The 22,861-nt window shown below is 40.2% G+C and overlaps 4 protein-coding genes across 5 annotated transcripts; 2 read left to right on the plus strand and 2 right to left on the minus strand.

Moving 5' to 3' along the window:
- The first annotated feature begins 1,770 nt into the window (after nucleotides 1–1,770).
- Nucleotides 1,771–16,048, plus strand: LOC121644259 (UDP-glucuronosyltransferase 1A1-like). 2 transcript variants are annotated; one of them, XM_041992104.1, is made up of 10 exons: nucleotides 1,771–2,364; nucleotides 5,130–5,193; nucleotides 5,274–5,422; nucleotides 5,519–5,646; nucleotides 5,736–5,829; nucleotides 5,937–6,062; nucleotides 6,138–6,225; nucleotides 6,319–6,538; nucleotides 6,641–6,912; nucleotides 16,004–16,048. In XM_041992104.1, the coding sequence occupies exons 1-9, from the start codon at nucleotides 1,840–1,842 to the stop codon at nucleotides 6,909–6,911; spliced, it is 1,665 nt and encodes a 554-aa protein (XP_041848038.1). In that variant the 5' UTR covers nucleotides 1,771–1,839; the 3' UTR covers nucleotide 6,912; nucleotides 16,004–16,048. The 2 variants fall into 2 exon arrangements, with proteins under 2 accessions (XP_041848038.1, XP_041848037.1); XM_041992103.1 differs by lacking the exon at nucleotides 16,004–16,048 and having other exon boundaries at nucleotides 6,641–7,996.
- On the plus strand, nucleotides 8,251–16,002 carry LOC121644256 (UDP-glucuronosyltransferase 1A1-like). Its single transcript, XM_041992101.1, has 9 exons — nucleotides 8,251–9,036; nucleotides 13,487–13,550; nucleotides 13,631–13,779; nucleotides 13,875–14,002; nucleotides 14,092–14,185; nucleotides 15,032–15,157; nucleotides 15,229–15,316; nucleotides 15,410–15,629; nucleotides 15,732–16,002. The coding sequence occupies exons 1-9, from the start codon at nucleotides 8,512–8,514 to the stop codon at nucleotides 16,000–16,002; spliced, it is 1,665 nt and encodes a 554-aa protein (XP_041848035.1). The 5' UTR covers nucleotides 8,251–8,511.
- An 85-nt stretch (nucleotides 16,049–16,133) lies between the features above and the next one.
- Nucleotides 16,134–19,317, minus strand: ndufb3 (NADH:ubiquinone oxidoreductase subunit B3). Its single transcript, XM_041992110.1, has 3 exons — nucleotides 19,219–19,317; nucleotides 16,453–16,581; nucleotides 16,134–16,359 (listed from the first exon to the last, which is right to left on the minus strand). Exons 2-3 carry the CDS (start codon nucleotides 16,578–16,580, stop codon nucleotides 16,209–16,211), a joined length of 279 nt encoding a protein of 92 aa, XP_041848044.1. The 5' UTR covers nucleotide 16,581; nucleotides 19,219–19,317; the 3' UTR covers nucleotides 16,134–16,208.
- A 546-nt stretch (nucleotides 19,318–19,863) lies between these two features.
- pecr (peroxisomal trans-2-enoyl-CoA reductase) lies at nucleotides 19,864–22,861 on the minus strand. Its single transcript, XM_041992108.1, has 8 exons — nucleotides 22,712–22,861; nucleotides 22,167–22,300; nucleotides 21,926–22,091; nucleotides 21,765–21,846; nucleotides 21,583–21,679; nucleotides 21,371–21,481; nucleotides 20,379–20,490; nucleotides 19,864–20,279 (listed from the first exon to the last, which is right to left on the minus strand). Exons 1-8 carry the CDS (start codon nucleotides 22,821–22,823, stop codon nucleotides 20,197–20,199), a joined length of 897 nt encoding a protein of 298 aa, XP_041848042.1. The 5' UTR covers nucleotides 22,824–22,861; the 3' UTR covers nucleotides 19,864–20,196.

The following is a 22,861-nucleotide window of genomic DNA, read 5'->3' on the forward strand; positions in this document are numbered from 1 at the left end:
TACACAGTGCAGGCGCAACGAGAAGTGCAAACAATTTGTATCTAATGATTCGGACCACAACATGGTAAAAAATGGAGATAATAATACCAAAGCCACAGCGAGAAGTGCAACACTCCGTACCTGTTAATTAGGCACACACAACTCAGCCTAGCGTGAGTTTCAACAAAAAGTTTCCGCCCGCCCTCTGTCCCCTCTTAATCAGTGCACAGAAGAAACATGCAAGCGGAGAATCTCCGCAAACTGTTTTTAAACTAATACATTCCTTTATTATAATATTATATATAAATTCATAATTATATTTTTTATAATCTAATTTCTTGGGGGGGCTTAATGGGGCTACACAGATTTATCACGGGGCTGTAGCACCCCCTAGCCCCGGTGTGGCGCCGTGGATGCATTTAACTGATCATGCCTCTGATATTTCAGCTTTTGTAACCCCTGACAGCTTCTTGCAGTATGTTCTCATGGCCTTTTGTATGGGCAATGCACCTGCAACATCAAAAGATTTGTAAATAAAGTTTGAGCTGGTCTCCTGAACTCCTCTGCATGAGAGCCGGCTCTAGTCTTCAGTCTAGACTTCAGTCTAAGCAGAATAAGATTTGGGGGCCTTACCCCTTTATGCCATGAAGTTTTGGGGTTTTTGGGCCGATGTGACACCTTAAGTCATGGTATATTGTATGTTAACTCTAGGAAGAAGCTAAAAATACACTTACCAGACAGAAAGAGACAAAAAATTATGCAATTTATTTTGTTTGCCCCTTCAGCGCATATTTAACCTGAGCTTGGGACAGAAGAGGGTTCCCCAGCTGTGGAAGACATGCTGCGTCATTCCAATCCCTAAGAAACCACATCCTGGGGAGCCGAAAGACTTCAGGCCGGTTGCCCTGACATCACATGTGATGAAGACCATGGAACGGCTGCTGCTCCATCATCTGAGCCGACAGACCCACCACGCTTTTGACCCTCTGCAGCTTGCTTACCAGGAGAAGGTAGGAGTGAAGGATGCCATCATCTTTTTGGTCCACCAATTTCTCTCACACCTGGACAGAAGCAGTGTTGCTGTGAGGATTGCATTTTTGGACTTCTCCAGTGCCTTTAACACCATCCAGCCACTGCTCCTCAGGGACAAACTGACAGTGATGGTAGTAGAATCACACCTGGCGGCATGGATTACACACTACCTGACTTTTAGACCTCAGTACATGAGGCTGGGGGACTGTAGGTCAAACACTGTGGTCAGCAGGAGCACCGCAGGGACCTATGCTTTCTCTGGTCCTGTTCACCCTATACACATCTGACTTTCAGTACAACTCAGAGCTCTGCCATGTACAGACTTTCATGGACGATGCCAGTGGATAACAGCGACATCCCAGAATCCTCATTTGTGTAAACCACGACAGTCTACATCAGCAGAGAGTCATATTACAAAACCTTAATATTTCACCTGAACAGGATTAGTGTGATGCCCTTTAACACTGTTCTTGCATAAGTACTGCAGTTTCACCCTCTGAACTTTTCTCCAGTTCTCCAACTGTGACAGGTTCTTTTGTGTGTGGACTGCAGTAAATTATATTACTCAGTAACAGGCACTCCTCATCTCTGGCTGCTGAGGACTGAGATAGTAACCCCACTTCCAGTGAGGACTTTGAACACACACAAATCTCTGCTAACCCGCAGAGGAATCCTGACAGAGGAGTAAGAAAGGAAGGAAATGTTTCACTTATTCACCTTTAAATCATAGAGAAGGGGGGGTTTCTGAAAACTTTTTTTCTTCAAAATTGTACTGTTTCCCTGTGTTGGACCTTGAGAAGACACATAGTTAGAAAGAAAGAAATTACAATGAGAAAAGCAGTAGTGATTGTGTTTTTCAGCCTCTGTATGGCCGTGGAGGTGAGTGGTGCTGCAGATAAGACGAGAGGATCTGTGAAAGAAAACCCTACACTAGAAAACACTAAGGAAGCGAAACAAGCTGACCCTGTTCCTGCAAGCAACAGCATTTCATCACCTTTTTTAGGTAAACTGCTGGTGGTGCCCATGGATGGGAGCCACTGGGTGGGCATAAAAGCCATTGCCCAGGAAATGGGTCGACGTGGACACCAGGTTACTGTGGTGATACCAGAATTTAGCATGAGGATGGGCCCAGGAAAACATTACAACACCATCACCTTTCCAGTCCCTTATGACCAGGCTGTCATTGACCATTTGATGTCTCTGAACAAGGATACACTGAAGAAATCTACAGAGCCTTTTTTGGAGAGGATACAGTCAAAATTTTCTCAATTCCAAAGGATTTTCAATTTTATACACATCACTGTAGAGAAACTACTGTTCAACACCAGTCTCATCTCACATCTGGAGCAGCAGGTGAGTGTGAATAACTTGCAATTTGAGCTTTGCAAATTATATTTGAACTGTAAAGCCTTCATAAGGAAGCAGCTTGACATGAAGGTGGATGTCATGAAACTGTTTAGAGATGACATTGCACTTAACCGCACTACACGCTCAAATGCTCTTGGTCATGTGATCAGTGGTAGTGAGGATATGCAAGTCAATTACATAAAAGTACAAATACAGTAATGGCACAATATTTTTGTGATGCTTCATTAGTGATAAAATATTGTAATGCATATCAGTCAGTTCTGCAAGATGTGCTTTTGGTATGCATGTATGTAATTAATGTTATTTATATTTGTGTTTATGTGTGTGAGAAATATTGCATTATTAAAAATCAATTAATCAAAAACATATACTTAGACAAAAAGTACCAGAAAACTCGACTTCTCGAGTACATGTGGTTAGCAAATGCACTTAAATGATGCTTCATCCCTGAGCTGAGATGAAGTTTCAAGAGAAAACACAGAACTCTTCCATGCTGCTCTGCCTCTGTGATCATTATTTTTACAATCCCTTTTCAAAACAAAAATGCTAGATAATTATTTAGTTAAGTACGGAAGCTGAGAGTGGCCATTATTGGCTATTATTCCTTTTTAATCATTATCTCATTTTTTCTTGTTATCTTGAGGACTGTTTTCTTGTGATAATGGGATAGTTTATTTCGTTATCTAAAAAAATAACTAAGTTTGTTTTCTTAAGATAAACTGATTAAGGAGGGCTCAAAAGTAAGTGTGTGACACCTGATTTCATTGATCAAATCAGACCCAATGACAACTGATGGGAGGGGCTATACTCATGGTGTATATGTGTACTTATGTGTATGAATGACTGGTAAAACTTAACAGTCAGACACGTCACAATTTAAGCATTTATCAGACTTGATAAAAAGTAAAATCAGATGTATTGATCAGTTGTGATTATTGCTTGATCTTGAGGCATCCCAGTAATAATAACAATAATAATGGATTAGATTTATATAGCATGTTTTTTCAAGAAACCCAAAGCGCTTTTACACTGTATCCATTATTCATTCACTCCTCATTCATACCTGGTGATGAACAAATACATTCCAATGCCATCATGAAGGCAGGATTTTGAACAAAGAACTGGTGACAAACCTCTTGTTTCTAGCAGGGTTAGGCTGGTAGTCTAGCGGGGCTGCTATTGGCCTAGAAAAAATTACCCATCTTGCTGCGGAGAAACTCTCAGAGGCAAAACAAAGGGTGAAGGTGGCAGTTAAATGTCTGTCCTTTTACCTCCCCTAGGAATTTTCAGTGATATTAATAGGAGCTGTTTATATCCCACAGAGACACCAAAGTAGCCGCTGACACACTCTGCCGTTACATAGATGATCTGCAAACCACATACCCAGAGCAGGGTGGTATTCATTGTGGCTGGGGTTTACCCCACTTTTAACAACATGTTGATTTTACAACTTGGGGAGCCAACATTCTGGATCATCTCTACACCAAAATAGCATTCAAAGCAGACCCCCCCCACCCCCACCCCCACCCCCACCTCAGCTCATCAGACCACATCTCAATTATACTAACCCCAGCATACAGACATCGGCTCAACAAAACAAAACCATCACTAAAACAGGTGAGAGTCAGGCCAGAGGGAACCATGACAGCATTTCAGGGCTGTTTTGAGTGCACTGACTGGTTAGACATAAATGAATATGCAGAAACTGTGTCTGGCTACATTAATGAATGTATGGATGATGTTTGTGTCACCAAAAGCATCACTGTCAGAGCAAATGACAAACCATGGATGACTGCTGAGGTGCAGCCTTGCTGAGAAACTCTGCTTTTAAATCTGGAGATACAGCTGCCCTCAGAACAGCAAGAGCCAACCTCAAATAAGCAATCAGAATGGCCAAAAGGGTCTATGGACAGAAAATACAGTCATTTTCAGGATCACAGGAACACCAGAAGACTGTGGCAGGAAATTAAATCTGTCACAAACTACAAGACATATCCTCACCCATGTGATGACAGCAATAACATCCTGAATGAACTCAATGCAAACGCAATGACGCATGTCCTCACGGATATATTTAACATCTCCCTGAGTCAGGCTGTTGTGTCATCATGCTATAAAACATCAGAAATTCTCCCAGTTAAATAAAAATCCCACAACCATGAATGACTATCGTCCTGTAGCTTTAACACTAACAACAATGAAGTGCTTCAAAAGGCTGATCAAGGATCACATCACATGTCCTATGCCAGCCACTCGACCCGCTCCAATTCACCTACCATCCTAACCGTGCCATTTCCACAGCACCTGTGCCTGGAACATCTGGAGAAAAGGGATGCTCTCGTCCAGATGCTGTTTGATGACTTTAGCACAGCCATTAATACCATCATCTCTCAGCATCTGGTCAGCAAACTTGGCCCACAGGGACTGAGTATTTCCCCACGTAACTGGATATTGGAATTTTTAACAGACAGGCATCACTATGTACGGGGAGGGAAGTAAAAGTCGGACACCATCTCTCTGAGCACAGGTTCTCCACAGCGGTGCGTTCTGAGTCCCCTCCTCTTCACTCAGATGACCCACGACTGTTGTGAAAAGTCAGCATAAACATGATCATCAAGTATGCGGACAACACAACAGTGGTCTCATTCCACATTGCCCAAATTCTGCTTACATGAGCCCAGGCTCAGAGGAAATGGAAATTCTTCATTCTCATTTTTCTTTTCACCATCTCCCTTTCTTTAACTTCATAGAACTTTGATGCCGTTTTGACAGACCCTATGATACCGGCAGGCTCATTAATAGCTCGAAAATTAGGTAGGTTGCCCTGAATTTGGACTCTTGGCATTTTAGTGTACTTGTATATGTTCTCACCAGTCATTTCTTAAAACTTTCAGGCATCCCCACCATTAATCTGCTGCGTGGGATTCCATGTGGTCTGGATTTGACGGCTGCAGGTTGCCCCGCCCCAAGCTCATATGTGCCTCGGTTTTTTACTGGATACACAGACAAAATGAACTATAAGGAGAGAATTATCAACACTTTGGTGAGAATTTAAAGCCACACATGAACAAAAAAAGATGGCTAATCTTGTTCAGTTATCGTTATTTCAGTATATTCATGACATTTTTATGACACACAGGTGAGTTTAGTGGAGCCACTTTTCTGTCGACTGCTGTACTGGAAGTTTGATAATATAGCCTATCAGTTCCTGGAAGAAGAGGTGGGCATAGCAGAAGTGCTGTCAGAATCTGATATCTGGCTGCAGAGGTAATACATGCAAAGAATATTATTTATAATATTTATATTATATATTAATATTTTACAAGTTTCCCCGTCATATGATGCTGTTCTATCAGGATTGACTTCACACTGGAGTTCCCCCGTCCCCTCATGCCAAATATAATTCTAGTTGGTGGAATCAACTGCAACGTGAGAAATCCTCTTCCTCAAGTAAGACCTATGAATTTTAGCTTCCTTTTAAATCCTCCAAAAATAACTACAGATGAATCAATGACAACCCATGAACGCAAGGTGCCATTTTGTGTGTATTTTTGCAGGATTTAGAGTCATGGGTTTCAGGAAAGCACGGCTTTGTAGTCTTTACTCTGGGCTCCATGGTGTCAGATATGCCAGAAGAGATCACCTCCATCTTTATAGAAGCTTTCAGACAGATTCCACAGAAGGTAAAAAAACATTTTTGAACGAACATCTTTGAGAATGAATCTCAAGTCATAAACTAAAACCTTAATTATTGACAGGTCATATGGAGGTACACTGGGAATGTTCCTGGGAACATCTCAGATAACGTGAAGATAATGAAATGGGTGCCACAAAATGACCTACTAGGTGTGTGAAATGCAGCAAATCTTAAAACATGTCAGTCAGAGCTGATGATGTCTCACATATCACATCTGTTTGTTTCTACATGTTGTGTGTTAGCCCATCCTGGAGCACGAGCTTTCATCACTCATGCTGGCTCGCATGGTCTGTTTGAGGGTTTGTGTCATGCTGTCCCCATGGTGATGGTGCCAATTGGTGGGGACCAACCTGATAATGCAGAGAAGATGGCGAGCAGAAGAGCAGGAGTCGTGTTGGATATAACTTCTGTCACCACAGAAATAATAATTCAAGGACTGAATGAAGTCATCAATGACACCAGGTGAGGAGTCACAGTATGTTTTTTATTGATCTTTCTCAATCTGGATCAGTTCCGCTGTGTTTGGCCTGTTTGAACTCTGTCCATCCATGTGTGTATGCTCAGGTACAAGGAAAACATGGAGAAGTTGTCATCTCTTCATAAAGACCGGCCGATTGAACCACTCGATCTTTCAGTGTACTGGACAGAATTTGTGATGCGACACAAAGGGGCAAAGCACCTGAAAGCTGCTGTCCATGGTCTCAACTGGTTCCAGTACTTCTGCCTGGATGTTTTAGCACTAATGGCTGCTGTGGTGCTGGTTTTTGTAATACTGCTGACAAAATGCATGAAAGTATGCTTCCAGAAACTTGGTAGGAAGAGGAAGCAGGACTAAGATGATGATATAAATAAGTTTGTATCTTCACCTCACTGTAAAGGAACATTTATTTAGAAACACATCTCTTTGTGTAAGAAATTTATGAAATCAAGCTATAGTACCAGTCAAACGTTTGGCTACACCTACCTATTCAAATTTAAGAGGTACACTGGATAACCTAAGATTGGAGTTAGTCAAATATATTTAACAGATATAACGCAATTAGTTTCAGTTAATTATACACAGTTACGTCTAGTTAACAAAAACAATTTCTTAAGGCAACAAGTTTGCAACTTTTAGATTTTACAGTGTAGGTACATGCTAACTTTTGACCTGAACTATAGCAAGAAGAAAATCTAAAAATCACTACTTAATTAGCAGTTGTAGTGTCAAAATAAATGTGAGTACTGAGAGAAAACTGGTCTTCAAAGTTCTTCCTCACATTGGTCTGTTAAACTTTTCCTCAACAACAGCAGCAGTTTGTGATGTTAAAATCCGTTTACAAGTTAACAGAATGAATTAGCTTGTCATGATGAGTGCTAATGTGGTTGGCATGGCTGGGGTCAGTGTACAACAGTACAAGCAGCGTTACATTGTTGATTCAGTCGAGGAATGTCTGACATTCATTTACCTCTTGATATTTCATCTGTCTTTACGGCTTTAATCAAACTATTTACGCTCTGTAGTTCAGTCAGCTGAGACACTGGAGACACATGAAAAAGGCGCAAGTGGGATTTAACAGGTTTTAGGTGTATTCAAGCAGGTTTTAGGTGTACTCGAGCATTTTCTCGCCTCTCTTGAGGAGAATAAATTACTGTTCTGGTATAAATCATCATGTAGTCAAATGGGAAAAGTTCCATGCATTTGTCAAAACTTGTTTTCTGCAAACAAATCAAAACAACAAAAACCAAAGTACAAGAAGTCTTTGACTTCTAATTGTATTCTCAGTCAACATTTCTGCTGCCCAGTCCTGCATATTTAAATGCTCCCCTGCTTTTACACACCTGATTCAAATTAAAGAGAAAACAAGAGGTTTCTGCAGAACTTGATGACAAGCAGAAAACATCTAAAATATTCAGAGCAGTGGGTTAGGACAACAAATAATTAGGGAACAACTATTGTAGATAGTTATGTGACTGTCCTGTCATGCCAAAATCCTCATTTGTGTAAACCACGACAGTCTACATCAGCAGAGAGTCATTATTCAAAGCCTTAATATTTCACCTGAACAGGATTAGTGTGATGCACTTTAACACTGTTCCTGCATAAGTACTGCAGCTTCACCCTCTGAACTTTTCTCCAGTTCTCCAACTGTGACTGTACATGTCCTAATGTGTGTAGACGGCAGTAAATTCTATTACTCAGTAACAGGCACTCCTCATCTCTGGCTGCCGAGGGCTGAGATAGTAACCCCACTTTCAATGAGGACTTTGAACACACACAGCTCTGCTAACTCGAGGAATCCTGACAGAGGAGTAAGTAGGGAAGGAAATGTTTAATTTGAACATTTAAATTGTAGAGAAGGGAGTGTTTTCTGAATCCATTTTTCTTGAAATTGTACTGTTTTCCCTCCGTTGGACTTTGAGCAGACACACAAGCTAGAAAGAAAGAAATTACAATGAGAAAAGCAGTAGTGTTTGTGTTTTTGATCCTCTGTGTGGCCGTGGAGGTGAGTGGTGCTGCAGATGAGACGAGAGGATCTGTGGAAAAAAAACCCACAATAGAGAAGCCGAACGAAGCCAAACAAGCTGACCCTGTTCCTGCAAGCAACAGCATTTCATCACCTTTTTTAGGTAAACTGCTGGTGGTGCCCATGGATGGGAGCCACTGGGTGGGCATAAAAGCCATTGCCCAGGAAATGGGTCGACGTGGACACCAGGTTACTGTGGTGATACCAGAATTTAGCATGAGGATGGGCCCAGGAAAACACTACACCACCATCACCTATCCAGTCCCTTATGACCAGGCTTTCATTGACCATTTGTTGTCTCTGAACAAGAACCTATTGAAGAAATCTACAGAGCCTTTTTTGGAGAGGATACAGTCAGCATTCTCTCAAATCAAAAGACTTTCCAATTTTGTGCACATCACTGCAGAGAAACTACTGTTAAACACCAGTCTCATCTCACATCTGGCACAGCAGGTGAGTGTGAATAACTTGCAATTTGAGCTTTGCAAATTATATTTGAACTGTAAAGCATTCGTAAGGAAGCAGCTTGACATGAAGCCGTCAGGAGGGAGGGTTACACTTCAACATGGATGTCATTAAACTGTTTGGAGATGGCATTGCATATTGCACCATCAAATGTTTTTGGTCATGTGACCAGTTGTAGTGAGGATATGTATATTGACATCAGAAACCACAAGAAGTCCCAGAGGCTGTAGTTGGGCCTTGCCTTTTGTCTGACGTGACCATCAGTTTGTTGAGATCCAGCAGATACTTTTATAACTTTATTTTTAAAAAAAGGAAATTTACTCAGTAAATGATCCAACTTAATCCAAAACAACAGAAATAAATCACAGTAATCAACTAAAAGGTCATCAAAAAAATACAGCAACCCACTCAACCTCTCTGTACCTACACACACATCACACAGGTGTTTTAAGTAAACTAGAGAACTATGGCCTATACCCATGTGACCAACCTAAACATAATCACTGTAATCCAAATTTGTACAAAACAAATCAGTAAATAATAAACAAAAAATTAACATTTATGGCTCCTACAATATGCAAATCAATTAAATAAAAGTACAAATGCAGTAATGTCAAAATATTTTTGAGTTACTTCATTAATAAAGTTGACTTCTTGAGTACCGGCGGTTAATAAATGCACTTAAATGATGCTTCATCCCTGAGTTGGATGACGTTTTGTGAGAAAACACGGTGTGCTTCTCTCCCTCAAAGTTTTTATTATTTTTACACTTTTCTAAAACAAAAACGCTGGATACAGTTTTTCATTTAAGAGTAGTCTTAGTAATGGCAACATGTTTCATAAAAGCTGGAATAGAGAAAAGATCTGGTTCATTACTTCTTTAAAAAACACTGAGTTTAAGCTGTTGCAGTTGTGAAAGTAAAATGTTCTTTTTTGATTAAGAATTTCAGCTGTTCATGTGTTTCAGACCTTGCTTCATCATATTTTAGCTTCATAGATAACCAAATGTTTTCCGTGGGTGAAAGGGACAGACCGAAGGCTTTCCATGAAGAACTCATCGTTTGTATGGCATATGTTGCTGTTAATATAGTTGTACAGGCAACACATGTGATGTGAATAAATGGACTCCAATGCCATCATGGAGGCAGGATTTTGAACAAAGCATTGATAACAAACTGCTCTTCTAAAGCCTGGTGAATGTAGCATCTATGATTTTATTACCTCCGCCAAGGCAGGTGTTGCATACATAAATAAACAAGGTCCCCTTGTAAGCTTTCGGTCGATTTTGATGCACAACCCACAAGTGTGAGTTCACATGCCTTGGATCTGTGATTCTATAAGTTACACCAGGACATCTGTTTCTGTTAAGTCTTTGTTGGATCGCAAAGGGACCCTTCCATCTTGGAGCAAACTTATTCATTCATTGTGCAGGATCCTCCAGAAGAACAAGGTCACCTGGCTGATGAGGATGAAACACAACTTTCTTGTCATAGTGACTCTTTTGTTTCTCTTTGGTTGCAGCTGAGTTATGGGCTGCATCTTGGAAAATCTATGAAAAGCGTGAAGCTAGATCTGTGGCATATGCAGCGGGTATCCCTGGTGTGGATGAGGTCAATGCAGAACCACAGTTCAACATGATATTAAGTGGCAAGTTAGGAGTTATAAGCAAGTTCAATTTGTGGTAAATACTGGTCCCATTTCCCACCACTCCGTGATATGTACTTGGCAAGTTTATCCTTCAGTGTCCTGTTCAGTCTTTCAACCATGCTATCTGATTGGACTTGATATGGTGAAGTGCGTGGTTTGGTGATGCTAAGTGAAGTGCAGAGATGCTGGATGAGGTCTGATTCAAATTGCCAGCCTTGGTCTAGATGAATGGACTCCGGTAATCCTTGCTGTTTTATATAGCCTTCAAAAATACATTTCGCCACAGTGATGGCACACTGGTCTTTCAATGGAAAAAGAGTGGCATAATGTGTAAAATAGTCCATTATTACCAAAGCATACCTGTTCCTCTGAGAAGTCACAGGTACATCAGTGATGTCTGCAGCCACCATCTGGAATGGTCTCTCTGCTTGAGTCTGCTGAAGTTGGGCTTATTATGAGGAATGGGGGAAACCCGTTTTAAACATGACAAGCAGTCTGCACAAAACTTGTTAATGTCATGGCTCATATACGGGCAGTAACAGGTTTGCCTAGCTCAGTGGACTGCTCTCTGCAATCAAATGACCACTGAACTGATTCCCACGCAGAGCTGTCATTGCCATGGAAATAAGAGCTGCTGGCAATACAACTTAAAAGTTTATGGGTAAGTGGGGACTGGATGGTCAATTTGGAATACTTGTGCCAAAGTTTCCTAAGCATGAGGGAAGAATGTTTCAACTGACCAATAGGTGGCCTACATGCATTGTCTTTTATCCATGCCAAAGCCTCAGTAAGACTTTCATCTTCACGTTGGTGTTGCTGCAGTTTTTCCAGATCCACTGACAGTGCGTGGCTGATTTCAGGAGGAGTGGCATCATGTGTCTGCTGTGTCACCTTTGTCTAAAGTGAATTGTGAAATATTGTGAAAGTGAGTTGTAGTCATGCACATCTAGCTCTAGTAGCCATCGAATACATCTGCCGGTAGGATCATTATCCTAATGTGGCGAGGTGGTAAGGCAACAAAAGATTATCAAAAAAATAAGAGGGTGACAACGCCAACTGGGGAGTGAAAACCCCCAGTAAAGCTAAAAATAAAAAAGGGGGTAGATTCAAATAAAATGCACCAGGGCAAATGGATTTCCATAAAAAGTTTTTTAATTTTTAAAATTTTCTTTGAAAAAGAACACAACTGCTAATAACAGCTGACAATTCCCTAAAATACCCTAGATGCCGGGGTTTAGATTACACTGAGGCTTCAGCCCTGTAAACAAAAAAGGGGTTAAAACATGCTAAACAAAAATAAGCTACATGCAACGAAAACACTACAAATATTAACAAAAATCTGGGGCTGCATCCACTGTGGTAATCAGTCTGGGATTCACCCTTTGCACTGGAGTGTAAGAGTGAATTGTCAGTAACAATCGTCTACTCGTGGATGGACAGGATGAGCAGCCAGGACTTCAAACGGAGACAAAACAGCAGGGTGTCCCCACACCCGATAGCGTAGGACACGCAAATCCCCATGCCTAAAAGAGAGCACACAGCCCCTGCTATTACCTGGATTACTATTCTGCTCTGCCCGCACAGCAAAAGAGAAGAGGCCAGGAATACTGCAGCAGGTCTGGATGAACTGCCCTGGTACCAAACCCAATTACCAAGCAGTACACCGCCGAGGTGGAACTGCCTGGTATGTGGCATTCAACATGGCCTGGACAGCCAGTGGACCGCAACGCTGCAGAGAAACAATCAGCTGTAACTACCAAGGGCTGCCCCAGCCCCAACAGAGAAGGACAGAGATCATGGTTGTTCCAACTGTAGCTACATTAGTCTCCATTACTCAAGAGTCATCCTCTCCATCCATTCCTAGTGGGTGAAAGTCACCTGACCTTGTGTCAAAGGGAACTTGGAGATTAGCATTACTTGGATTCATTACTCTAACATAAGTCAACCCTGCCCGAACCTGAGCAAGAGTGTGTGCTGCCAACAGATCTTGACAGTTAGGTGGACCAGGTTCCAAGATACCTGTGTAGTCAATATTCAAAGTCAGGCACACCAATAGTGGGCTGTACCTTGGCTAGAACAGTCACCTGTGACATTGCGGGGATGATCACTGGGGTTAAAGTAATAGTATTACAGCTCAAAGGGCCAGACTCTGTGGCACACAAAAGGGGAAAGGTACTACGAATCCCTACTTTAAAAAGGCTTTCTTTCAGATCCAGGACTGCATAGTGTAAAAGCAAGAAGTCCCAACCTAAGATCATTGGCTGTGTAACATTTCTGACCACCTGAACTATGAGCGAAAACATCATTGCCCAACGTAATAGAGACAGGAAGTGTCCCTTTTTTAAGAATTTTTTTGAAGGATTCTTTACTTTTTGGAGAAAGGAATAATTATGCCATTACAGCTTCTAACTCATCAGATAATGGCCAGAATCATTGGGAAAAAAAGAAAACTACAAGATGACATCATGGTAGATGTTATAATCTAACATTGTTTGACCAGCATCATGTTGATTTTCTGGATCTGGTGATTCAAAAGGTTCAAATATAAGGTTTACTGGGTGGGCTGTTGGGACTTTTGGTTTTTTTTCTGAGGTCAGTGACTCTATTGATGGAGGTTTGCGCTTTCAGAGTGCTTCTAGTTAAATAAGTCATTTAAGTTTTGATTCATCACACAACCAGGATATTTTTCACTTTGCCTTGGTTCTCCTTACAAGAGCCCATACTCAAAGGAGATGGAAATTCCTCTATTCCCATTTTTCCTGTCACCATCTCCCTTTCTTTTACTTCATAGAACTTTGATGCCGTTTTGACAGACCCTATGATACCAACAGGCTCATTAATAGCTCGGAAATTAGGTAAGTTGTCCTGAACTTGGACTCTTGGCATTTTAGTGCACCTGTATATTATTTCACCAGTCATTTCTTAAAACTTTCAGGCATCCCCACCATTAATCTGCTCCGTGGGATTCCATGTGGTCTGGATATGAAGGCTGCAGGTTGCCCCGCCCCAAGCTCATATGTGCCTCGGCTTTTCACTGGATACACAGACAGAATGAACTATAAGGAGAGAATTATCAACACTTTGGTGAGAATTTTATGCCAGACACGAACAAAAAAGATGGCTACTCTTGTTCAGTTATTGTTATTTCAGTATATTCATATAATTCTTGTGGCACACAGGTGAGTTTAGTGGAGCCACTTTTCTGTCGAGTGCTTCTCTGGCAGTTTGATAATATAGCCTATCAGTTCCTGGAAGAAGAGGTGGGCATAGCAGAAGTGCTGTCAGAATCTGATATCTGGCTGCAGAGGTAACACATGCAAAGAATATTATTTATAATATTAATATTATATATTAATATTTTACAAGTTTCCCCGTCATATGATGCTGTTTTATCAGGATTGACTTCACACTGGAGTTCCCCCGTCCCCTCATGCCAAATATAATTCTAGTTGGAGGAATCAACTGCAACGTGAGAAATCCTCTTCCTCAAGTAAGACCTATGAATTTTATGTTCATAATAATCATCCAAAAATTAGAAATATGAATAGAGGAGGTCAAAAACAACCTCAGTTATTAAAAGGCAGACTGCTCCAAAATTTGAGAGCAGCCACAGAAAAAGCTCTGTCCCCTCTGCCTTTTAATCTGGTTCTGGGAACTGTCATGAGCAGCTGGATTGTAGAGCTCAGTGTTCTGTCAGGACTGTGAAGGTTTAAATGCTCTGGTAGGTAAGGTGGTGCTGTACCATTAAGACTTTTAAAAACAAGAAATAAAAATTTAAACTGGATCCTGAACTGTACAGGAAGACAGTGAAGTGAAGCGAGCACCAGAGAGTTTTTCCTCCTTGTCAGAAGGTGAGCTGCTGAGTTCAGAACAGTTTGTAAATAACAGAGCAGTGAAGGATCAATCCCAAAATAGAGTGACAATAGTCCAGATGGCAGGTGATAAAAGCATGAATATTTTTTTCAAAATCTTTAAAAGGGAGATACCTTACTTGTTAAGTTTTACCTTACTTAAAAGCTGCAAATGACAGCAACTAGATTAAACAACAGAGCTAATTTATTAAATGTAAAACCAGAATAAAAAATCACGCCAAGGTTTTTCACAAAGTGCTTACAGTACTGAGATAATGGACCAACTACACTGTCACACCATCCAATAAGTCTGACTGACCAAAAACAATGGTTTCTGTTTTGTACTTATTTTAATAAAGGAAGTTTTCACCAACCGTGAATGAACTTCCACAAGACAGTTCAACAGGGTGTCTATAGACCCACTAGACCTTGTCTATAAGGAATACTGATACATGCAAGGTGCTATTTTGTGTGTATTTTTGCAGGATTTAGAGTCGTGGGTTTCAGGAAAGCACGGCTTTGTAGTCTTCACTCTGGGCTCCATGGTGTCAGATATGCCAGAAGAGATCACCTCCATCTTTATAGAAGCTTTCAGACAGATTCCACAGAAGGTACAAAAACATTTATGAATATCTTTGAGAATGAATCTCAAGTCATAAACTAAAACCTCAATTATTGACAGGTCATATGGAGGTACACTGGGAAGGTTCCTGGGAACATCCCAGATAACGTGAAGATAATGAAATGGGTGCCACAAAATGACCTACTAGGTGTGTGAAATGCAGCAAATCTTAAAACATGTCAGTCAGAGCTGATGATGTCTCACATATCACATCTGTTTGTTTCTACATGTTGTGTGTTAGCCCATCCTGGAGCACGAGCTTTCATCACTCATGCTGGCTCGCATGGTCTGTTTGAGGGTTTGTGTCATGCTGTCCCCATGGTGATGGTGCCAATTAGTGGGGACCAAATTGATAATGCAGGGAAGATGGCGAGCAAAAGAGCAGGAGTCATGTTGGATATAACTTCTGTCACCACAGAAATAATAATTCAAGGACTGAATGAAGTCATCAATGACACCAGGTGAGGAGTCACAGTATGTTTTTTATTGATCTTTCTCCATCTGGATCAGTTCCGCTGTGTTTGGCATGTTTGAACTCTTGCCTTCCATGTGTGTATGCTCAGGTACAAGGAGAACATGGAGAAGTTGTCATCTCTTCATAAAGACCGGCCAATTGAACCACTCGATCTTTCAGTGTACTGGACAGAATTTGTGATGCGACACAAAGGGGCAAAGCACCTGAAAGCTGCTGTCCATGGTCTCAACTGGTTCCAGTACTTCTGCCTGGATGTTTTGGCACTAATGGCTGCTGTGGTGCTGGTTTTTGTAATACTGCTGACAAAATGCATGAAAGTATGCTTCCAGAAACTTGGTAGGAAGAGGAAACAGGACTAAGATGATGTATTTTGAATCCTTACCTTTGTATTGGAAAAATTTTAAACTTGCCATTGTCAGTAAATCTATAATGTTAAGTTTCTGAAGTTTTACCATAAAAATTGAGCTTATGAAAGACAAGTAAATTCATGTGATCAATAAGACATTTATTTAACAGATAATAATACACTGCATTAGGGATGGTGTAGCTTTGAGGGAAATTAGTTTTAGTGGCCACCCTTCTTCGGAGGAAACATGGTGTACTCTATTGCTAGAGCGACAGTAAAAGCAACAAAGCCCCACTTAAATCCTTTCAACAGAACGTCTGAAAGAGTCACAGCACGAGCGAAGCCGCCTGAATACCTCCATGCTTCATTGCTGTAAACAAAGTGAGAAAAGGAAGAAAGTGTCAGGAGTCATCTCAGATATAAAGAAATATCAGAAGTACAACATATCTGTTCAAATACTGACCGTGCCCATGGGTCTTTGAGGCCTCTGGCTGCCAGCCGCTGCTGTGTAAACTCCATTGGCGTTCCTTCCACCTTCCACTGTCGCCAGTCTGGCAAGGACGGCTTGCTGTGGCCGTGATCACCTCCCATTCTGAACACACAAAGATGTAGAAGCAGGTCAGTGCTGGTTTTAATTTTAATCAAACTTCAGGGTATTGGTTAATCTAGTAGTCCTTATTCTGCCTTTTATACTGTCCATTTATAAATCAAATTACAATCACACTTAAAAATGGTAGAAAAAGCCACAACTTTGCCAAGTACATTATAATTATCTAGGAAGCAAACCCAATCTCTCCAATGTTTAGAAAAATAACTGTTTTAAATAAATTCACAAAGTGATTTTGATGCTTGAACAACAATGAAAACTTGAAAATGTAAACTCTTGCCTTATATTTTGAATTGTATGTATGTGACTTGAAAACTCAGGAAATGTAAATGTAAATGTAATTTTCATTTCATTATATGGATGACATGGATATTGGATGCTTTAATAAACAGAAAAGAATCAATGTATTAATGTTTTTTTTACATGACTTGTAGAATAAAAGGCAAGAAAACTCTATATAACCTTCACCAAGACGGAGGTCATGTAGTGTTGGCTTTTCTGTCTGTTAGCAAGATAACTAAAAGTTATATGGACGGCTTTTGATTACATTTTTATGAAATCTCAAAAACGGAATAAGAAAAAAGTTATTCGATTTTGGGGGTGATCTGGATCACTGCCTGGATCCAGGAATTTTTTTTAAAATAATCTTTACTATGGGAAGAAAGGATAATTTTGTCAATTGAGCTTCTGACTCAAAAACAATGCCCACAATCACTGGCAAAAAAATTTACAATGGCTTGGAGGTCTGCAACCTTGACAATATCTAGTTTAGCATGTGTCCTCTCTGGAAATAATATGTTAGTCTTCAGTCATAATTGTTTTTCATTTAGATAAGCCAACATCATGTCCACAGTACTAACAATGATGTGTTGCTAAAATAATGTAGGAACTGCCCTTGACTGTCAAATTCCAAAGTATCTCAAATATGTCTCAAGAAATTATTTTTGTTGGCCTGTGTTAGTTAGTGGATGAAAAAAGGCTCTATATACACTACCACTCAAAACTTTGGACACACTTTGCCATTTGACTAAATGTCCAAACTATTACTGGTAGAGTATGTATGCATCCATTTACAGCACTGGAAAAAAAAAAACAAGAGATCACTTTTTAAATGGTTTAAATTGCTGTTGGGTAACTTTCTTCCACTCTTTCTGAAAAAAAAAAAAAAATCTAACTGCTCAGCTTTGCTTGATGGTTTTTGACCATCCATCTTCCTTTTGATGTTATTCCAGAGGTTTTCAGCCGGATTCAGATCTGGATTGAGCTGGCCATTATCTCACCACATCAAGGCTAAGGATGTGAGGACCAGCTATGCAGACCTTTACTCCCCTGGCTGTGTGGCATGAAGGATTGTCCTGATGCAATCCTCTGAGCTGGAGAACACAGTCTTAAGATACAGAAATAAATGTTTTTCTAGGACAATCTTGTATATAGTTTTATGCATGCATCCTTTCAAAACACACATCTGCTTCAATCCAGCCTTCCTGAAGCACCCCTGATCATCACTGATCCCCCTCTATATTTAACAGACACTGTAGCTTGTAGGCCTCTCCTGGTCTCCATCTAACCATAAAGCAACTAGGTTTTGGCCAAAACTGAAAATTGGACTCTGAGAAGATGACCTTACTCCAGTCTTTTACTGTTCCGTTCCTGTGTTTTGATTTTTTTATTCAAACCTCAGGCTGAGGTCTTTGTTTCTCACTGATTGAGGTGAGTTTTCCATGACTCAAGTCCTGCCTGTAGTAGCCTGTTTCCTACTGTTATTGCAGTGAACTTCACCCAAGTGTCAGTTTGCCACTGTGTTTGATGGTCAGTTGATGTTAGACTATGGTGAATGAAAAGTTTGCAGTCCTCCCTTTCAGTTCAAAGTCGATTTTGCCCTCTGCCAGAGCTTTGATGTCCCCATAAAGCAAAATGAGGTGTGCTAGTAGGAATCATCTTTTTGTAATACTCAGATATGCTCATTTAGGAATAAATAGCAGTGGTCTCTTAATTTTTCCCCAAAGCTGTATACATGTGTTTTTATTTCTTTATATTCATATATGACTTGGACATTATCTCACACACAGGCAACAATAATTTAGAAGTCACTAGATGGAAAAACTATGTGCATACTATAAATACGAGGCTTCTTTCCTATTATTTAAATGTCAACGCAGTTACGCTTATAATAAACTATTGTAAAAACAACAAACCCATTTACAACAAATTTTTAATTAGAACAGCTGATAAGCAGCTTTCCAATGAGTTATTTAGCTAACAAAAATTTAACTAATAAGCTTATTGTGTTTAGAAAGCTAATGTCCTATTGAACTTTGTTGTTCCAACAAAGTGATATAACAAAGCTGTTATTGTAGTATAAAATCGGCCATCGATGCACATGTAGTTATTTATAAATGTGAAATAAATTTATAGAAACAGCAAAATACTGAGTTGAAGCCAGGTAGTGTTTTCTCAGCTAGCTGTCTATTTAGCTAGCGACGTGTTAGCGGCTTACGGCTTTTAAAATAACTTTGATTTATTCATTGTTTCTCTTGTAAAATATAAATAAATAAAAACGTATAACTGCTTTAGACTACAAATAGGAGTGAAACTTAAGGTTTAAAAGAGACATCACTATACCTGAACTGCTTGTTGTGACCTCTGAGGAAGAAATTCGAATTTACGACATCGACAGCTATTCTACGGCATTATTACGGCAGGGCCTTTGGGACAAAATAAGAATGCGCTTTTAAAATGTAAGGGTCTAACACATAGCTATCTATACAAAGGCTAGATGTCTATGGCAAGCCGTGTTAACGTTTAATAGCTAAACTTGACTAGCTAAACTTGACAGATATCAATAATTTCATTTTGACTAGTCGTAATTATGATATAACTAGTAAGAAGTTTCATTAGGTCAGTTTCAGAAAGCAGCAGTGTATTGTTATATAAAACCCAATTTTGCTCATGTAAAATCCATATTATTGCCCAATTTTTATTTAAAAAAAATCAAAATGAAAAGGGTTTTTCATGGTTGACCCATTTGCTGGACTATTCTAAAATTAAGTTTTTACTTAAAAATTTACATTAAACAAATACTGCTTTGTACTTATAGCTTTGTGTTGTATCCCCTTAACATTAAAATAAAGTTGTCTCAGTATTATCAATATGTCTAACAAAGGTTTATTTCATAATATTATACATTAACATATTACAATGGGCATCTTCCCAAGTATGAAAACAGTCTATTCAAAATGAATTAAGTGATATGATTATTTGTGTTTTATTTTATTGATTTTTTTGCCTTTTTGCCTGCATTTGTACAGAACTTGTGGTCATTGGGTTTAGATTTCTAAAACACAGGCACTGCATGTAAAATTCTTGAACATCTTACAAATCATTTCATAAACACACCCATGTTCTCATAAATTATATACAATTTTGTATACAGTATTCCTAAAAAGAGAAAAAAAATCACAACACATATACACAGTGCACCTTATAATCAGTGAACTGCAGTGTTTTGACTCTGCAAACACTTATGATCTCTGTACAGCTGTATGTCTATGACACACACTGGCTGAGTGTTTTGTGTGGTTTGCAAGACATAGGAGTAGATTAAAGTTTGCTTTGTGGGTTGAGCAATTCCTTCAGAGCATCCAAGTTCTCACCCTCTGGAGCCTTAGGCCAAGCTTTGTGATCTGCACACAAACACACAGTAATTCAATTTATTTTAACAGTCGGCTGTTTAGCATCTCAAACATATTGCAAAAAGGCTGATGTGCAGCCAGAGTACATACCAGGTATCTCCCATACAGAGTGGTACAGACTTTGTCCTGCATCAACCTTCAGTGTGGCTCCAGAGATGTAGGAGGCAGCAGGAGAGAGCAGGAAACACACTGATGAGGAGATCTGAACAAAGAAATGTAATTACAGTAGGAGTTAAAGAACTAAAAAAACAACAAAAACAAAACAAACAGAATGAGATCAATAAGACAGTTAAAAAGGTCCAGTGTGTAGGATGCAGTGACATCTAGTGGTGAAATGATAAACAACACTTATTTGTACACAATTCTATACTAATACATCCATAGTGATGAATACCTCGTTGCGCTGCTGGTGCACAATATAAATACAGTTTACAAAAACCGCAGTTAAGAGTTAGACTAGGGATGCCCAAGTCTGGTCCTCCAAATCTACTATCCTGAAACTTGTACACCCTTCTCCAACACACCTGAATCAAATAGTTCATCCATATGTCAATCAGCTGTGTAGAGGCCTGGTAACGAGCCAGTCATTTGATTCAGGTGCAGTGAAGAATTGCTCTGCAGTGAACGCTGTGACACTGCAGAGGCTTTTACTGCCTGTGGGACTGACATGATAATAGTTTAACCTTTAGCCATCTTATTCGGCTTTTGTCAAAGAGCTGGATCATTTTTGGAATATTGTACAACTTCCATCCATCTTTTAAGGCCATTGGTACAGTTTTCATATTGGTATCTCTGTTTAAGAGCTCGGCTCTGCCAAACAAATGGGGATGGGAATTATCTCTGTATTACACAGGCATGAAAACAAATCCTTTGTTATTTCCAACATCACTGCTAATCTGAAACCTCTTATTGCTGTAAAGGATTATTAATCAGTAACGTGAATCATGATACTCACTGCTGTTGTCCAGACAGACATTACAAAGTAGTTATGTCATGTATACTTAGTGTCCACTTTATTAGAAACACCAGTGTAACTGTAGAGTTGTGTGTGTAATTGTGGGTGCAATTAAACAGATACACACCTCTTCAGGCACTCCCAGTCTCTTTGCAGGGCTAAATGGAATGGACCTCTTGAAAAGAACTGGACCAAAGTCTTTATAGTTCTCCATCGCAGTTTTGGAGAAGATTGTGCCCTTTAACCAAAGACAAACACCAATGAATGCATGTTAAAAAAAGAGGGGGGCAACCAAAAAAAAGAAAAAAAAAAACATCCAAAACTGCTAATTGAACATACAGGAGCAACAGCATTGACTCTGACTCCTGAGGTCGCCCATTCGATGGCCAGACTCTTGGTTAAGTTATCCACTGCTGCCCTTGCTGCTCCTGTGTGGCTGTTAGGAAGAGGAGACAACATGCTTAATCAAAGTCTGTAACTGTGTAGAACTGTTTGTAAATTTGGAGGGAAGAGGCCCTTACGCCATGCCTGGGAAACCTTTCCACATGTCAGCGATGATGTTGACGATCGCACCTCCATGCTCCCTCATCCATGCGGTATACACTGAGTGGAGAGAGCGGCATCAGTTTCACTGAGAGCTTCTGCAGACACACTGACCCAGTGTTTAGAGGATTTAGCTTACCCTCCTTGCAGCAATAGAAGGTTCCAGTCAGGTTGGTGTCTATCACAGCCTTCCAGCCTTTGGAGGATATGTTCTCTGTTGGACTGCTGAACTGACCCCCTCCATTATTCACCAGATAGTCAATCCGACCGTACTTTTTTAGCACTGACGACACAAGAGCCTTCACCTATTTCACAGGGAACCAAGATACAACTGTGTGATGGGCTCAGGCGATAATGCACTGACATCAAAATGACCATACCTCGTCCTCGTTGCGGATGTTACAAAGAAGAGGGGTAACACTTGCAGGACTGGAGGGAGGGATTTTTTTTCTCATCTCCTCAGCTGCAGCTTCCAACCTTTCTGCCTTCCTGCTGGAGATCACCACATTGCATCCTGCAGGACAAAATTTAAAAACAGTTTTTGCTCCAGAACTCATTGCCTCAAATGCAACTTTATGAGTAACGACTGCTGATCTGCAAGTGACTGTCTATGTGGTGTAATCATTAAACAATGAGCCTCCTACCTACTGTCTCCTGGTTATTATTGTCATTGCATACATACTTATTGGAAGATCCACTGAATCCCACAGAGAAGCAGTTATTATTTCCACCTATTTCACATTTTGCCCTCAAATTGTTAAATGTCACACGTTTAACAACTTATTGGTGGGCTGAGGACTTGAATCTGTGTCGAAGTTCACTTTCACTCGACTGTTGACAGTCAGGTGTTCCTGCTGTTAAATTCTTGGTGTTGACTGAGGAGGAGAAAAAAAACGACCTTACTTTATAACATAACTTAACTCACCAAGCTCCAGCAGCTCCGCAGAGATAGCTTTCCCAATCCCGGTTCCTCCACCCGTCACTATCGCAACTTTATGGTTAAACAAACCTGGTCTGAACACACTGGAAGCCGCCATACTTGTCTGTGGACCCCGCTGCTGTGACGCAGCGGTCA

The sequence above is a fragment of the Melanotaenia boesemani genome, chromosome 8, assembly GCF_017639745.1.
Source record: "Melanotaenia boesemani isolate fMelBoe1 chromosome 8, fMelBoe1.pri, whole genome shotgun sequence".
NCBI classification, from domain to species: Eukaryota; Metazoa; Chordata; class Actinopteri; order Atheriniformes; family Melanotaeniidae; genus Melanotaenia; species Melanotaenia boesemani.

Coding starts and splice junctions, on each gene's coding strand:
- ndufb3 (XM_041992110.1), bottom strand. CDS start 16,580: ATGGGAGGTGATCACGGCCACAGCAAGCCGTCCTTGCCAGACTGGCGA. Junction 16,360..16,452: donor CTCAAAGACCCATGGGCACG/GTCAGTATTTGA, acceptor CTTTGTTTACAG/CAATGAAGCATGGAGGTATT.
- LOC121644259 (XM_041992104.1), top strand. CDS start 1,840: ATGAGAAAAGCAGTAGTGATTGTGTTTTTCAGCCTCTGTATGGCCGTG. Junction 5,194..5,273: donor ATTAATAGCTCGAAAATTAG/GTAGGTTGCCCT, acceptor TAAAACTTTCAG/GCATCCCCACCATTAATCTG. Junction 6,539..6,640: donor GAAGTCATCAATGACACCAG/GTGAGGAGTCAC, acceptor GTGTATGCTCAG/GTACAAGGAAAACATGGAGA.
- pecr (XM_041992108.1), bottom strand. CDS start 22,823: ATGGCGGCTTCCAGTGTGTTCAGACCAGGTTTGTTTAACCATAAAGTT. Junction 22,301..22,711: donor TGCGGAGCTGCTGGAGCTTG/GTGAGTTAAGTT, acceptor TTTGTCCTGCAG/GATGCAATGTGGTGATCTCC. Junction 21,482..21,582: donor GAGTCAATGCTGTTGCTCCT/GTATGTTCAATT, acceptor CTTTGGTTAAAG/GGCACAATCTTCTCCAAAAC.
- LOC121644256 (XM_041992101.1), top strand. CDS start 8,512: ATGAGAAAAGCAGTAGTGTTTGTGTTTTTGATCCTCTGTGTGGCCGTG. Junction 14,003..14,091: donor TCTGATATCTGGCTGCAGAG/GTAACACATGCA, acceptor CTGTTTTATCAG/GATTGACTTCACACTGGAGT. Junction 15,317..15,409: donor GCCACAAAATGACCTACTAG/GTGTGTGAAATG, acceptor GTTGTGTGTTAG/CCCATCCTGGAGCACGAGCT.